General features: G+C 53.6%; 4 protein-coding genes across 4 annotated transcripts; 1 reads left to right on the top strand and 3 right to left on the bottom strand.

Moving 5' to 3' along the window:
* Positions 1–4,764: 4,764 nt before the first annotated feature.
* K489DRAFT_313891 (MFS general substrate transporter) lies at positions 4,765–6,674 on the bottom strand (the record flags this gene model as incomplete). Its single annotated transcript, XM_033600973.1, has 4 exons — positions 4,765–5,294; positions 5,385–5,565; positions 5,617–6,249; positions 6,318–6,674. The coding sequence occupies 4 exons, from the start codon at positions 6,672–6,674 to the stop codon at positions 4,765–4,767; spliced, it is 1,701 nt and encodes a 566-aa protein (XP_033462157.1).
* Positions 6,675–7,270: 596 nt separating this feature from the next.
* Positions 7,271–8,377, top strand: K489DRAFT_149370 (uncharacterized protein). The gene has a single exon (XM_033599209.1). The coding sequence runs from the start codon at positions 7,394–7,396 to the stop codon at positions 8,111–8,113; it is 720 nt and encodes a 239-aa protein (XP_033462156.1). The 5' UTR covers positions 7,271–7,393; the 3' UTR covers positions 8,114–8,377.
* A 72-nt stretch (positions 8,378–8,449) lies between these two features.
* K489DRAFT_377662 (glycoside hydrolase family 1 protein) lies at positions 8,450–10,833 on the bottom strand. The gene is made up of 2 exons (XM_033604207.1): positions 9,281–10,833; positions 8,450–9,186 (listed from the first exon to the last, which is right to left on the bottom strand). Exons 1-2 carry the CDS (start codon positions 10,692–10,694, stop codon positions 8,642–8,644), a joined length of 1,959 nt encoding a protein of 652 aa, XP_033462155.1. The 5' UTR covers positions 10,695–10,833; the 3' UTR covers positions 8,450–8,641.
* Positions 10,834–14,281: 3,448 nt separating this feature from the next.
* K489DRAFT_377661 (uncharacterized protein) lies at positions 14,282–14,633 on the bottom strand. The gene has a single exon (XM_033604206.1). It carries the CDS (start codon positions 14,625–14,627, stop codon positions 14,430–14,432), a length of 198 nt encoding a protein of 65 aa, XP_033462154.1. The 5' UTR covers positions 14,628–14,633; the 3' UTR covers positions 14,282–14,429.
* Between the last annotated feature and the right edge of the window lie 871 nt (positions 14,634–15,504).

Genomic DNA, 15,504 nt, shown 5'->3' with positions numbered 1-15,504 from the left:
AGGACGCCTTGGCCCGCCCGAGTGTTCGAGAGGATGATAACGGGTAACGTCTTCATCGGTTCAACGGCCGTAAAATGGTGGTGGTTGCCTATCATGGGAATGTGCTCAGGTGGGAATGTGAGGACCGCGCCAGAAAACCGAGACCCAAGCTCTCCAGCTTATTGAAGCTTGGAGTCTTGACCCGCTTTGGGTAGGTTCTTGTACGTTCCTTGCATCTGCCACTGCCGGACTCGTCCTAGCGGTGGATGGATCATCTTTGGGATGAGACCTGTCGAACCTGAAATCTTCTCTGCTTTTCACGTGTCTTCTCCTTCGCTGCTCTGGGGCTCGCTCTCGAACCTATCTAATGCGACAAGGTACCGTTATTCTCTTCTCCCTCCTCTCTCCACCATATAGGTCGAATCCCTCCGTCATCATGCCCATGTGTGCCTGACAGTCGGGACAAGCTTCCCGTGCAGGAGAAGAGACCGCTGTGGGCCCCGCCCTGGACCATGGTTCCACCTCACCGATGGCATCTTGCCTTCCTCCCTCTTGACGAGTGCGAGTGACATTGTTCTAATATACTCCATGCCTGTCGCGTCTTATTTTCTTGGGTGCAATCTGGTCACCGCCATCTCTGCTCGATCTCTCACATGCCATCATCGTCGCTGAGGACTGTTTTTTCCGGCCCTGTGTCATCCACCGGATCACGCAATTGAGACTACAGCACCCGCGAAAATGTTCCACGCATTGCAGAGGTGACACCGTCGCATCTTCCGTCTCGACTGGTGAGACAGAGCCCTGGAGTGGAACCCGATCAAAACTTTTTCGCTCCAGCTTTCACGAGTCGGTCTGCGCTGTAAAATCCTGTGTCATCGTGCCGATCACGCTCGTCTCAAGGAGGGAGTGCGGCAGTCCCAAAAGCCGTTGGGGACATTCGTCGTCAGCAAAAGTGGCGGTGTTACGGCGGCACTTGCTCGTACCTCGCCACACTACACTGTCATCTCGGAATACGACATAGACACGACATATAGATTGCTGTCCTTGTGTAGCATGACGATGCAGGGAATATAGTCCTGCAATCTGATGGGATGGGATGAAATGAGATGAGATGAGCTGCATGGTCACGCCTCTCTGTCACTCACTCCGTCCAGATTAGCGATTTCTCCAATACATCGTACCGAAACGGCGTTTCTGATGGATACGAAGGAAGAACAGAAACGCCCTATCCGATCTGTGCCTGATTCACGCCCGGAATCTGATGGTGATGATGCACGTACATCGCCAAGGTGGTGCCAAGCAGATCGTTCGGCGCTCGTGATGCCCAGCATTATATCATTATTGTATAGTATACCATCAGTGCAGACACAGCCATACACATCAGCCGCTGATAGCCCTCTCAGAGAAAAACAAATGTGTAAGAAAAACTAGAGCGGGACCCGACCAGACGGGCCTCGCCCATGATGTATGATATAGTAGTCATTAAGGCGAGTGATGGTGTGATGCACGACATCATCCAGAGGCCCAAAAGGGGACGGTTCGGTTTCCGGCCGTGGCGCGGCGTGGCGATATCGACCGGTGGAAACACAGGACGGACGAGGCTTTTCGGGGTCTGACCATCGTCGGCGGTGGTCCGGTTTCTTTTTCTTTTTATTGTGCTGGTTGGCAGGCCTGCCTAGGTACGTGCCTGAACAGACGTTTCCCGCTCCCGATTCTTTTCGTGATGGTTTCCCTCAACTTGGAAGTCATCGAAATCCCGTTGTCGGGTATCCGTAGCGAAGAGAAGGAAGGACACGAAATGGCACGAGCAACCATGGTTGTTGTTATTGTTTGCCCTCCTCTTGTTCGCAGCGCCCGCCACCGCACTGAAGGGATGAGTGAAATGGAAAATGGGGCTCAATGGTGAAAGATTGCGACGCGACGCATAGGTTCTGCACGATTGATTGCTGCACATGCGCAAAAGAAACGCCGTGGTTCACAGTACAATCATAATAGTGTGTGTTGCATACATGGCAGCAAAGCCAATAGGGAAGGAGATCGACTATGCAGCGAGAGGTTGTTTCTGCCCATGCATGATTAGTGCGGATGGCATTGGGAATTATTACTGTATGCCCCCAGGTGATGGGCGGAGTTCGGGGAGCCGTTAACTGTCTGCTGCGCGTGTGTGTGTGGATGGGTGGAGGGAATTGGCATGAACGACTGGGGGAAGTCGAGAGAAATTGCAGGTGGCCCGCGCATTTCGCTCTCTCCATTCTGTCGGGTCAGGCAGACAGGCCTGCCTCTGCGGGGCGGCGTGCGGGTCACTTCCCTCGTCCGCCAATATCTGTCTATTGCCCCGTCATTTAGATGAAGGTAATGACGGTCAGGTCAATCTATATGTTGTTCAAGGATGATGACATGCATAGTGGTTGGCAAGCGCGCGTTGTGATATAAACGAAGCTATCTATACTCCCGCCGTCCGGATAGGTATAGGCAGGTAGCCGATCAGATCGTCGTCCACCACCTGGCCAGGCAACATTTTCGACTGAGAGTCAGTCCACTTTGCTGCCCTGGTATTTCTTGTTCACTGGAGCGGGTGGAATGTAGGAATTTCTTCACATACAGCACCGCCCGTCTCTCCCTCCCTCCCTCTCCCTCCCTTGCTTTCTCCTTCTATGATAGGATGCTCTAAAACATCATATTCGTCAGAACAAACGAAGGATGCCAAAATGGTCGGGATGAACAGAATCCCCATGCTCGTGCCGGATTTGACTAGGAACTTCTGCAAAGTGGTGGCGTCCGGGGAGGAGGAAGGGGGCCAGTGCCCGATGGGTGGCGTACGTCGAGAAGGAAGGAAGAAAGAACGAATTGGAAGGTGACAGGCCAGACGACCCTGGTCCTGGTCCTGTCATAAATTACATGACCGAGAGCTGAAGGAATTCAATAGTGTGCGGGTCTTATGTCTGTTCTTGCGCCTCTTCCGCCGTTTGAGATGCTGCAGTTGTTCATAACTCGCGAGATACGTTCCAGGGCTTGCCATGACTCGCCGACTTTGTTATCATTCTGAAATGTGTGTTCATCTAGCTTATATGTATAGTGCGCCCCTGGGGAATCTCGCGATAGTGCTCATCAACAAGGCGTGCTCTCGTCCAGAGACTCGGATCCTCATTAATGTTTAACGGTTCCCAGAGATATGGATCATCAACGACGTTTGTTCGATATTGCGGGGCGGAGGCGTTGTCGCTCGCGTGCGCAAGGGAATCGTTCTCGACCCCAGGCGGCCTTGGAGGCGAGCGATATGCACCCACCACACACACCGTCAGCCTTGTGGGCAAAAAGCAAAAGAAGTAGAAACGGTCATGCCTTTTTGATGCGAACCGTTTTTCGATAGCTTGGGGTGTTGATTTTCATATCGTGATTATCGATGCTATAGAGCAGTTGTAGAAAATGCCTTTCTCAAATCTCACCCGATACAGTAATGACTCTCGGTTCTGATCCTCGTCGATATCAGGCTGAGAGACTTGCTCGGGAGATGGATTGACTCGTCGGCGTCGACATGCAGTCACTCTCTCGGCATCATAACCCTTACCTGGGGCACACGCATTCCCACTTTCTCTCCTTCTTCTCGGCCGAGGGCATTTGACGCGCGGGACGGGACCGTACTGTGCTGTGTGTCCATCACGCGATATATACATCTCGGCGGTACATCCCTCGATGCTCAACGACTTGCATGTGAAGGGCCGTCCTCTACACGCATTTCTTGCACGACCGAGGCGAACTGATCGTCACCTCATCATCACGACGACGAGGGAGAGAGGGAGCGGGGAGGCATAGATGATTGAGCATCGCAAATAGGCAGAAAATCCATCACCTCTCGTATGATGATAGAGCTGGGACGTGGCGGAGGGGAATCTTTGTCCCGCCGAAAAGATCTGATGAGCAGACTTGAATCCCCATCATGTTGACTGACCTACTGGAAACCTGACTCTGGAGAGGTAATGATACACAGGGAAAAGCTCCTCGACAGGCCCATGTCAGTTTTGTTACCCACGTTGCATCAAATAACAACAAGGAATGGCAACATCGCATCTTCATGACCCAAATTGATGAACCACCTGCATGAAACAAAGTCTCGTTTTGTTCCTTGATTGACTACTGTACAAGGCTTGTTCAGCTCTGGCCCTCCCTCTCTCATGGCATTCTCGTTCCATTTGCTGTTCGTCTTGCCGCTCTCATCGAGCCATCCCTTGGTCGGCGGTAAAACGCCCCAGATTCTGCCATCCATAGCCAAGCAAGGGGTTTGAGGAAGAGGCTGGCTCCATTCGCAGACTTTTCGGGAATGAGACGCAGATTCAAGAAAAGCTTTGGAACGCTCTAGGCTTTGTATACGAATTGTGCGATTCGCGATCGTCGAAGGTGGATGGGATGGGTCGACGATGATTCGTTTATCCACGGGCTGGCTTTGCTTGTAGAGGTGCCGTGGATCGATGAACTGTTGTTCAAGGGAGATGGGAAGAATACCCAGGTTCTGTCTTGTTGGAGGATAGTTCGAGCCAAAGTCCGATCTCTCCTTCCCTCTTTCTGTCTCTCTGTCTTTCAAATGATTTTGGGATATGGCATTTTCTTCGTGTGTGAGCGAGCGTGTGTATAATATTCTCTTGTTTTTTTCCAGAGTAAAGGTATCAAGAAATATCCGAAACAGATTTTCATAACTTCGTCCAAACAAGATGGCGGGAATGAGAAAGATTCTCCCTCGCGTAATGCTCCCGCCCATAAATGATATACCAACCTTCTTCCTTTCCCACTCTAATAACTCTGTTTGCCCAATACCCTATTAGACGGCAACAGCGCAGTAAATAGCACACAGCCCAACGTGACGCCTCCTGCCAGGTATAAGACGCGGTTAGCATCGCCAAACTGGCCCTTCTTAGGGACAAGCGACTGTCCGACAATCGGCGCGATGATCCCAAACAACCGGCCCCAGAAACTCGCCACGCCACAGGCGGTGCCACGGATAGGTCCGGGGAAAACCTCGGGGGTCCAGCCGTAGAGGACGGAGTTGAACATGCTCTGGAAGAAGTATTCCATGGCGTTCAGGCCGATGTTGGAGGCTTCGCTGTTGGCCGCGCTGAAGATGAAGATCGAGGCGCCCATGAGACCCGAGGAGATGACCATGGTCCACTTGCGGCCGACGGTCGGCACGCGGTACATCATCGTGCCGATCACCACGCCGACGATGCCCGGGGTGTAAATCGCCATGTAGCTGCGGTAGGTGAATTCCAGGGAGAGCTCCAACGCGCCGTTCTTGTACGCGATGATGGTCGGGAGGTAGGTGCCTGTTTGAACGATTAGTCGAGTGTGAGATTCGGGGAACGTTTGTCGCGGGAATGCTATTGCATGTCACTGAGCAGATTGACCCGACTTACCGGCAAGTGTGAAGCCCCAGAAATCGCAGATATACGTCAGCCAGATGAGAAGGGTCAGACGAGTCATCTGCCAGCCGTCAAAGAGCAGCCTGTATCGTATGAGTTCCTTCTTTACGCTGGCCCAGGTCGATGGCTGCGCGGCTCCGCTGCCGGCAATGATGATGGCCGTGCCCAGAACCTTCTTGGCAGCTTTTCCTCCAGTGCTGGTTCCGCCAGCGCCCCCGTTGGCAACCTCGTCCCGGTCCAGCGCTTCGAGATCCTCCTTTCGCAACTCGCACTTCCTTTTGTTGACGTGGGCGATGTGTTCGAGAACCTGAACGGCCTCGGCATCGCGGTTGCGGAACACGAGGAATTTGGGGGATTCCTTAAAGTTGAAGACGACGAATCGGACGAGAAAGACGCCCAGAGTGAGCGCGCCGATGGTGAACATGAGATACCTCCAACCCATGTTGTCTGCGCGGGAGCAGCAGGGCGCGCCCGCCGGAGCCGTATTGCAGGACTCGAGCGCGTTCTTCTGGCTGAAGTTGGGTGTGCACGAATAGTTGGGAATAAACCCGTAGGCAATCGCGGAAGTGATGACCACGCCGATCGGCTGGAAGATGGAAAGTAGCGCGAGGAGGAAGCGTCGATTCTGAGGGAGGAACTCAAGGCAGATGGTGGTATCGATTGGGATGTTGCCACCAATACCGAAGCCTACGAAGGCGGTGATGACGAGAAACGACGTATAGGTATTGCATCCGCCTAGGCCGAGTCCGAACGCTGCACTGATCAAGCAGGTCAAATTGAATGCCCACTTCCGGCCGATGATGTCGACAAGAATTCCCCAGAACGCGGCGCCCGCGGTCAGTCCAGCAGAGAAGGCAATCTGATGAGAGCATGTCAGCCGAGACCTTGCATTGTTAGCAGCCTTTCAACAATAAGAGTCAGACATACAGAAATGTTACCACTCTGGTCATTGCCGAATCCGAGCTCCTGTTGCAAAGGGCTCAGAACCAGACCAAAGGCCTGTGCCCACAGCAGATCGAGCAAGTATCCGAATCCACAGAGAAACCAGATGTACCACTGATAGCGGCCCATGCCATTCCTGTCCATCTCATGATTGATCAAGACGCACTTCTTCTCGTATAGGGACAGGCCGGTCAATTCTTCAGGCGCGACACTGAGATTGCGCGGAGTGTCGGAAGAGTTGGCTGCAGAATCATATGCGGGAGGAGTTGTTGTCTTCGAATCCGCGGCGCCGACGGACTCGCCGGTCACCGCAGCCGTAGGCTTGCTTCTCCTCCCGAACATTGTATCAGCAGCGGTGGTCCAGGAAGAGGATGCGGCGAGGAGCGGGACGGACTCAGTCTGGTCGGCTTGTTCGTCCTCGTCGTGGTCGTCTCCGTCGTAGGAATGTCGAGCGATGTCGGATGATAAGAGATGCTTGGGACGCTTCGAAGAAGAGGACTCGGGGTCCATCGACGGCGGGCCACAAAATGTCGTATGCGCCTTGACGGATGGCTAGGCGGGATTCGAACAGAGAAGATAACGCAGGGGAGCTCTCGGACGGTCACAGCTCCATCAATGAACGACAGGACAGATGTGGAATGGAGAATGTCCGCCGAGTGATGAGTTTGCGCCCACACACACGCGCGCGCGAGACAGCCAAAGCGGGACAAGAGAGGATGAGTGTGCAGTAGTAGCTACGGTTTGCGCGCCACCCGTGGAATTATCCTGGCCGTGATTTCTTCCAAGCAGGGCAGTGCATATTGGAGGAGACATGGAATCGTCGAATATCGTATGGTGCTGTCCTCCGCGAGGGACACAGTACAGCACATGCGCGTGCTTCGTGGATCTCTGCTCCAGTACGGTACGGTCGGTAGATGAGAGAGGGTACTGTAGTAGTAGATGTCATGATGGCAGGACGTGCGCTTGCGGCTAGACGAGCCAGTGCAGCACCACGACTTAACTAGGCATTATCACATACAGTAGTGGACAGATCCGCCGGTGAACTGTCGCTTCAAATCTACATGAGATCGACCACCACACGCGATCTACAGCACAGCATACAGCATACAGCATATATATACGGTATCATCATTGTCCATGTCGCCAATCACCGACGAGGCCGCGGTGGAGATATCACCCTTTGTCTGCCACAGAGAGAGAGAGAGAGAGAGAGGACACCGGATCGGCTGCAGCTCCCTCAGATGCACACGGCCCTCGCCGGTGGAAATGTCATCGTCACCAAGTCGGTTGGGACGAAGGATTCCTCACCAGCTGGAGATCATGGACCGTCGAAATGTATGGGTGCAGGTGGAGTGGAGTCATTGAATCATCATCACGTAGGGCTTATTGCTGTACTCCCGCCCAGCGCCCGCCCTCGCTGGCATATACACACCCACACACCTATGGGTACTCTACGCGGGACATGGCCGCAGCTCACGCGACGTGCCCTCGCCCTTTCTTTTCCCGCAAACCACACGCATGGCTGCAGCTACATCGAGAGGGATTGGCGACACCCACTCGAGCTCGACATTGGCTCTCGTCCAAGATGGACCCGCGATGAGTGGGACCAGAAAGAACGAAGACATGATTTCATGCGGCAATGCGTCAAAGCATTGACCTCGTGGCCGAAGCGGCCATCGAAAAGCTTGATCATGAGAGGAAAAGAGCCTGCGCCTCCAGGGCTGCAAAGTGAAGGACCGCCCGAAAGCAACGCATCACACGCTTTACGCTCTCCGGCTTAGACCCATCGAAGATCTCACAGCCATCCGCCATCCCGAGCGGGGTTTCTCCTCAGCCTCTGCCCGTCACTTCGTCACATCGTCCCTGTAGCAATGGCTGCGACTTGAATTCGGTGGATTGCTTCATCTGCAGCCGCTTCGATCCCATCTGACTCTGCTTCGCTCGTGGCAGACCACAATGCTGAAATCAGGGGCACCATTGCAATTCCGTCGCTGGGTGAGGTGCCCAAAGCATTGTGGCCAGCGCCATGCGAGACGAGGACGGTAGGAAGCGGCTCGAACGCGAGATTCCAAACAAAGTGATCCTATTGCGGATGATGACCGCAATTCTCATGAACACACCTGGAACAACGACGTGATGACTTGAGATTGAAAACGAAATAAATGCTAACACTATTCAGATCTCCAACTCGATCTCGAAAGTTCTATCGCCATCCGGAAACAATGCTTTTTCCCAGGAAATCATGAGGTATTCCATGAACCCAGCACTTTCATCAGTAGCATGCTGCAGTGGAACCCGTTTAGTTACCTTCACTTCTGCCTCTTTCCCTCTACGAAGTCTACCACATCGAAAATGCTCCTCCGGTAAACCCGCTCTTGGGTGGTGTGATTCAAGTACTGCAATCCGAACCCAGTGTTGAAAAACCCAAACTCCCAGTCGTCGACAAATGTCCAGACCAACGCACCCATGACGTCCACGCCGTCCTCCCAGATGGCTTTCAGCATCTCGTTCAGGTAGCTCAGGAGGTATTCGGTCTGGGGAACATTGTAGAGGTTGTCGGAGAGTTCGCCGCCCGGAGGAGGAGGTGGTGAGAGGCCGAACTCGGAGATGAGGATCGGTTTGCCGAATTTGGACCAGACGAGGTTGAGCTGTGTGCGGAGTGGGCCGGGGAGTAGGTAGCCTGTTGGCTTGCCGATTGGGTTCCAGCCTGCGTCCCAGCCTGTGGTGAGGATCTTAGTGCCGTTGACACAGATGGGGAAAGGTCGGTTGGCGGTGTGATCGCGGGCACAAGCGTCGAGATCTTGGCCGGCGTTGTAGACGAGAGGGGCCGAGTAGGCGTCGAGAGAGATGAAATCTATGTGCACAGGGTCAGAGTCGAAATCAGATCAGGCGGATGTCTCAGCATGAGGAACAATAAAGTGCTCATGAGAGATATGTGAAAGACTTACCCATAGTGCCATTAATCAGCTTCAACTCCTCCGAGGTGAGCGGGTTGGCACCTGGCAGCGCCTTGAGGAAGTTGTCGGGATATTGCTGGCCGAACACGGTAGGGTACAGGTACGGGAAAGTGTAAAGGTCGGAGAAGAACTTGGCAGCCTCCACGCTCGAAGGATTGGTGGCATCGAGCGGCACTGCTGGCGTGATACCCATCTTGATGGAAATCTTACCCTTGCCTTTGAGCACGTCGCGGTAGTAGCGATAGACGCGGGCGTGCGAACGGAGGACGTTGGTCACAGCGGTGGCATTCTCCGAGCCTATTTGGGGCTCATTGAATGTGATCCAGATCGGGACACGGTCGGCGAAATGCGCGAGCGCGATCTTGGCGTAGTTGACGTAGGCCTCCTCCAACCGAGAGCTGGTGTACGCGAAGCTAACCCCTCCCAAGCCGTATGAAGAGTTGGATGCGGCTTTGGCTACGGTGGCAAGGTAGCCCTTACCGCCACCATATAGAGCCAATGGAGTATCGAAATGGGCAAGTGTCACGATTGGGATCATGCCCTTGGAGAGCACATAGTCGATAACGTCGTTGTAGTGCTGAATAGCGTACGAGTTGACCGGGGTACCCGGGAAGGTGAAGGGCAGGATGCGACTCCAGGATAGCGAGAAGGAGAAGTGCTTCAATCCTGCGGCAGCCAGACGATCGATGTCCCGTTTGTAAAGATAATATCCCTCGGCAGACACCGCATTGCTGACGATCTGGCCCTCTGGTGTACCCAAGACTCCACCACCAATCGCGTTCTTGCCGGCGATGTTCAAGACATTGGCCAAGACGTCGAGAAAGTTGGGTGACTTGCCCTGGTCGGCTACTGCGCCTTCGACCTGACCCGCCGAGCAGGCTGTGCCGAAAATGAAATTCTTCGGGAATTTGTAACAGTTGGCCGGAGGCTGGAAGTAGAGCGGAGGTGGCTTGATCAAGGAAGACGACGGGATGGGAGTGGGCGAGGCCGTGGTGCTGTAGAGGCCGCGTGTGAAGCTTGCCGGGTTGGCGTCATTCCACAGCTGGCTCCATGCCGCAGTGTTGTACTGGTCAGCGCCGAACGTAGGAATAGCGAGTCCCAGCGGCGTCCAGTTCGGCCATGATGTTGTTGACTGGTTGGAGAACAGACTCGCGACCGCGGAATACGCGTCTGCATATGTGGGCGCTGGCGTGGCTTTGGCGACCGGTGTGGCGTACTGCGTGGTAACGGAGACCGGGAATGTGAAGCTTGTTTTGCGCGAGAAGACTGGACCGTAGTTGTTTGCAGGACAAGTGGACGCCGCAGCCGTCGTCGCCGCTGTCGATTGCGGGCTGGTCTTGTGAGGTGCTGCAAGCGCAGTGGCCGCGAGCGCCAGAGTTATGCAGTAAGCAAATGTCGCCGCCATTTCGTTGTTATTCGGATTTCACAACGATGGCAAGTAAGACCAGGACTGAAGCAAGGAAGCAGCCTCTCGCGATACATGACCGAAAGGAGACCAGCATCGTTCAGTGCCATCATGTTCGGAGGTCGTTTCTGACGCGAAATTTGAGTTTCGAGGTTTCGTCATAGTCGAATTGGCAGAGCACATACTTCCGTCACCCGGTGCCGTATGTGGTGTACAGTATGATCATGCACGGCCCACCGTTCTTGGTGCAGTAGAAATTCATGAGACAGGCTGTCAACAATGGTCTATGTTTGGGTGTGTTCGTCGATCATCGATGGCCCGAACGGTCCAATTCAGTCTACCGCCCGGTTCTGGCTTATTCCCGCAACGAAGAGCGTTGATGAGCAATTACTGCCCGTGTGTGAAAAGTCCAAGACATCCGGCGATGGCCTGCGTCGATCATCAATCTTAACAACGTCGACTCCGCTTATTATTATTGTAACAACAATCCGCTCTCCTGACTTCTTTGCTTGCTGTTTATGCGAAGTCGCATAATCTCGAAGAATTGTCGTTTGATACTGCAATTTGATGTTGACATTGATATCGATATTGGACTTGCTTGCTGTTGCACGCACAGAGGCGATGGATTCCCACGTCATGAACAGCTGTAGTCTCAGTTGAGCCTCGGCATTGGACAATTTCCAGCAATGGCTACGTCACACCCATAGAATTTAAGAACGCAACGCTAACGTCAACACCTGGGCGCTCATAATGATGATACCGTCAGTCATAGATCCTCGCGCTCTCTGCATTCCCGCAAGGCGAAAGACATTGCGGAAGCGCATGTAAAGTGTGCATTGGAATGCAATGTAACAGCAGACTCGCGAGATCGATCTATGCTAGGCATCGTGTCTGATGACCATTACAGAAGAGCTTGGCGCGCTTCGTGTTCGCTGTGATCTTGGAGCGCTGCGATAAAGGTAGATTTGAGCCCCACAACACGACATCATTGGCTATGAGAACACATTTTCTTCGCCCGGCCGGAGCTGTCGGATCATCGTCCTGCTGCTGCTGCGATTCCGAAGATCCCCCACGTGAGCCTCCCATCAGACGCTATCTCATCGGACTGTGCAACGTTTGCTTCCGTCTCAGGTCCTGCCATGTATTCTGACTGAGCGTTCGGGATGCCGGGACTCACACAAACCACGGGAAGGCAAACAGCGCAGAGCCGAGAGGCCGGAGCTCTACATATCTGCAAAGCCTGCTCTTTGCTTATGCCGGCGGGTCGTGGCACGGAGTTCGATGATGTCAAATCCCTGAGTAGGACATTGCAAGGACAACGTTCGTATCAAATCTGCGTCTTATTGTCTTTCAGGCAGGATCGATCAGCAGCGAGTTCGCTTTGGGCAACTCGGAGTTCAATCGCGAAGTCTACATAGGCAGGCATTCCCGATATATACAGTATCTGCTCAGACTCCCGGACCTTGTCGGATCAGTCTCCTGTCCTCATTGGGCGACCTGCTGTATATGCGGCCCGATTGACAGTTCCTTTGGCTTCTCGTGCCACGGACGAAGAGACCGATTCGTGCGTAAAATGCATAAGTAATTGGGGATCGAAGTGCTGCATCACAGAAGCCATATCATCAATGCTGGGCAATTCCTTCTATGGAATATCGAATTCAAAATCTCTCTGATTTAGGAGCAGTGCAGCGGCGGCATCAATTTCTCTATGTCATCCATCAATCGTGGCTGCTAAGAGCCTTCCGCCTCTATCATTATGCTGTGCAAACAGCGATCTTGAGTACTTGGCCGGCTCTGCGCAAGCAAGAATGAATTGCGCGGCGCGAGGAAGATCTGGAAGGTATGCCAACGAAGCTGTTCTCTGACCATTACTCGTTTAGAGACGCAGATATCCATCTGCTTTCATTTTGTGGCATCCTCGTCCGCAAAACCTCCTAGTCAACGGCAACCAGTCGGTGCGGCCCTCCAACTCTAGTGTTCAGCCTAGCTCTTATCGTAATTCAACCATCGCTGTCCTCCTCATCGTCATCGTCACCGTCGTTTTGATATTGCTTGAGCGCACCAGAGTAGCGCGCCGCTGCTGCTGACGAGGATAGCGATGATAGGGACTCCGCTTGCTGATCAGCAATATCCTGCGTCATTGAGGCAGCATTGTCAGACTCGTGCTGAAAATGATCGTGCGTGACTGCCGGCGGAGACGAGAAAATCGGCGACGATGGCTCCCAGTTGTGAATGGGCACATCTTCCGTCACAAAAGCAACAAGGCCGGGCCTTCGCCAAAAGAGGCGCAGCATTTTCTGGCCATCCACCTCGACGAATTCGTCTTGCGCTATTTGACAGTCTTCGGGAAGATGATTGGGATGCAGGCGTCCCGGATGGTGGAGCGCTCTCTCCTCCTCGGCCTTGATGACGCTCATGACGCGGAATCGGGCCATCTCTACCGTCCAAACTCCCTCTCGGCGAGGACACATCTCAAGGACCAGAAGTGCGCGCCGGCGAAGATAGAAATCTTTGCATCGCACTCCTACATTGTATAAGATGGAGATGAGACCCAGTCCAAGCGAGAAGGCATTAGGGGCATCTGCTGCCCATTTCGAGTCAAAGTGTCGGATCTGTGCGAGGGAGGTCTCACAGAGATCTACGACCCGTCGATACGTCTCGAGATCAACCTCTGCCGAAACTGATGCACGAGAAAGCTGGCGGTTAAGAATGACGGTGAGCAAGCTACGCGCAAGGACAATGCTGTGATGAGCTCTCTCCACAGACCCTTGCGGCAGTGACTCGACAACCTCCTCCGTCACGGCTTCCAAGGCCTCCCTTTTGGCCTCGATGCAGCGAGATCTTGTCAACACATCCCGAGGATCCGCTTGCGGCAGTGGGACACCGGAGCGTGCGACTAACGTCAAGCCGTCGAGTGCAGTAAGCATATCACTCACCAAGCTCTGCTCGACCACAGACATGTCGTCGACTGGAGGCCGCGCTGCCCACAGCGTCCGCAGAAGCTGTCGAGTGCGGATTGCCTTGTCCGTCAATGGGCTGGAGCTCATGGTCGACATGAGATACGTCTCGACGATCCTAGAGACATCATAGAGGAGCTCGCGTGTCTCGCTTTCAAGGTCTGTCTGTTGTAAAAGACGTATGCATGGCTCTAGGTGCAGTTCAATGTTTTGAAAAGAGCTCCGTAAAGATTCCAGCACCACGAGGAGTATACATGAGATGGCATGGACGGTCCGCCCGCCCGCATCTCGGTTTCCTAAGGATTGGCGTTGAGCTCGAATCGCTCCGCCATACGCGAGCGCTGCGGCTTCTTCATGAATCCTGGAGGAAACATTCTCGAGAGCTCGCTGCTGCTGGCCAATGGCGGCTGCTACCTGTCGGACCACAGGCCCTTCTTGGTGGAGCAGCTGTAGGACGTGGTTCCAGAGGGGTGACGTTTTGCTCTGGCGCATCAACGGAATGGCCTTGGTGATGAAGTAATCGAGCGCGACAGCCGAACCATCGTCGATTGTGAAGGAGGCTTTGGGCGTCTGCAATATCAAGGCCTTCGACTTGGGATTGCGAGCACGGGGCAGCGCCGCCTGGGCCTCAATGTCTTGGACGCATTCGCGTCCGCTGCGACGGCATCGTAGACATATTGGACGTTCTTCATCGCATTTCACGCGACGCTGCCTGATGCGAGCAAGTCAGCGGGAGGGCCTCAACAGTTGTTCGGCAACGACGTGAAGGAGCAGGTCCTCAGAGGGTGCACGTGCTACGCAGCAGTTGCAATCGCAATCCCACCAGCGCATGAACCTGAAGCCACGACGCTTCCACACCAATGATCACAGTGGAGAGATATCTCAGAACATACTTGCATGTCTTGCAACCCGCGCGGGACTTGCTGTGAAAGGTCCGAATACGGGGTTCGGCAGCGGTTTTCGAACTCAAAGGCATCGATGGTGAACGGCAGCGGTCAGGGAGGGCATTGTTGCTCCCACACACAGGCCGGAGACGGAATCAGACACTTATGTTGCGCGCGATCAAGTGTTGTTGCGGTTGCTACTGTATCTCACGTGTAGTCCCTTGGTCGTGAGAATGGTGAGAGAGTCATGGCAAGGAGTGACGACTTTCGGTGAGTGGCTTTCAATTGAATCATATATGCGAGATGAGACTTGTGCCCAGATCTGTAGTAGCGCGGAAAGACTGGGATGATCGTGGCACGCCTGTTCAGTATCTGTTCAAATGGTTCTAGTGCACAAATGGTGGTGATGAAGGTGTGGATGGTGGTGGTGGTCGTGATGTCCACTGGTGCATGTACTAAGATATGCTGCCGATGATATCTGGAAGCGTTCAGCACCTTCCTGACTCAACGGCCTGTTGGGTCCTTCTCTCGACATGTGAAGACGCTTAGACAAAATTGTTCAGACTTTGCCGTGGGTACATGTCTTTCTTCACCAAGGTAGCTACAGTACAGTACATAGTGGGTTCGAGACCGAGAGTCTCCCTCGGTTGTCAGAACGGTCTTGCTAACGCGGGGAACCCCAACGCGGTCCATACCCCAACGCGGTCCAAGGCATCAAAGAGCATAGCATTCAACAATTGATTGCTCTACCAATTATTGTTGAAATACCTTCAAATTGAAAAACATGGTAGATCAATACTAACTCTTATGATACACAGGTTCTTGCGTTATGGTCTGGACGGCCACACTTGCTACACTTTCTAATACGCTTCACGGGCCTCGGCATCTCCTCCTGGATTTGTGCTTCTACCTCCTCTTGTTCAACAACGTACTGCATTTCAGGAAAGGACAAGGCATTCTCTGTAGTGA

This window comes from Dissoconium aciculare (assembly GCF_010015565.1).
Source record: "Dissoconium aciculare CBS 342.82 unplaced genomic scaffold K489scaffold_3, whole genome shotgun sequence".
NCBI lineage: Eukaryota > Fungi > Ascomycota > Dothideomycetes > Mycosphaerellales > Dissoconiaceae > Dissoconium > Dissoconium aciculare.
Note: the sequence above shows the minus strand (reverse complement) of the source record. Positions and strands in the feature narration are given on the sequence as shown.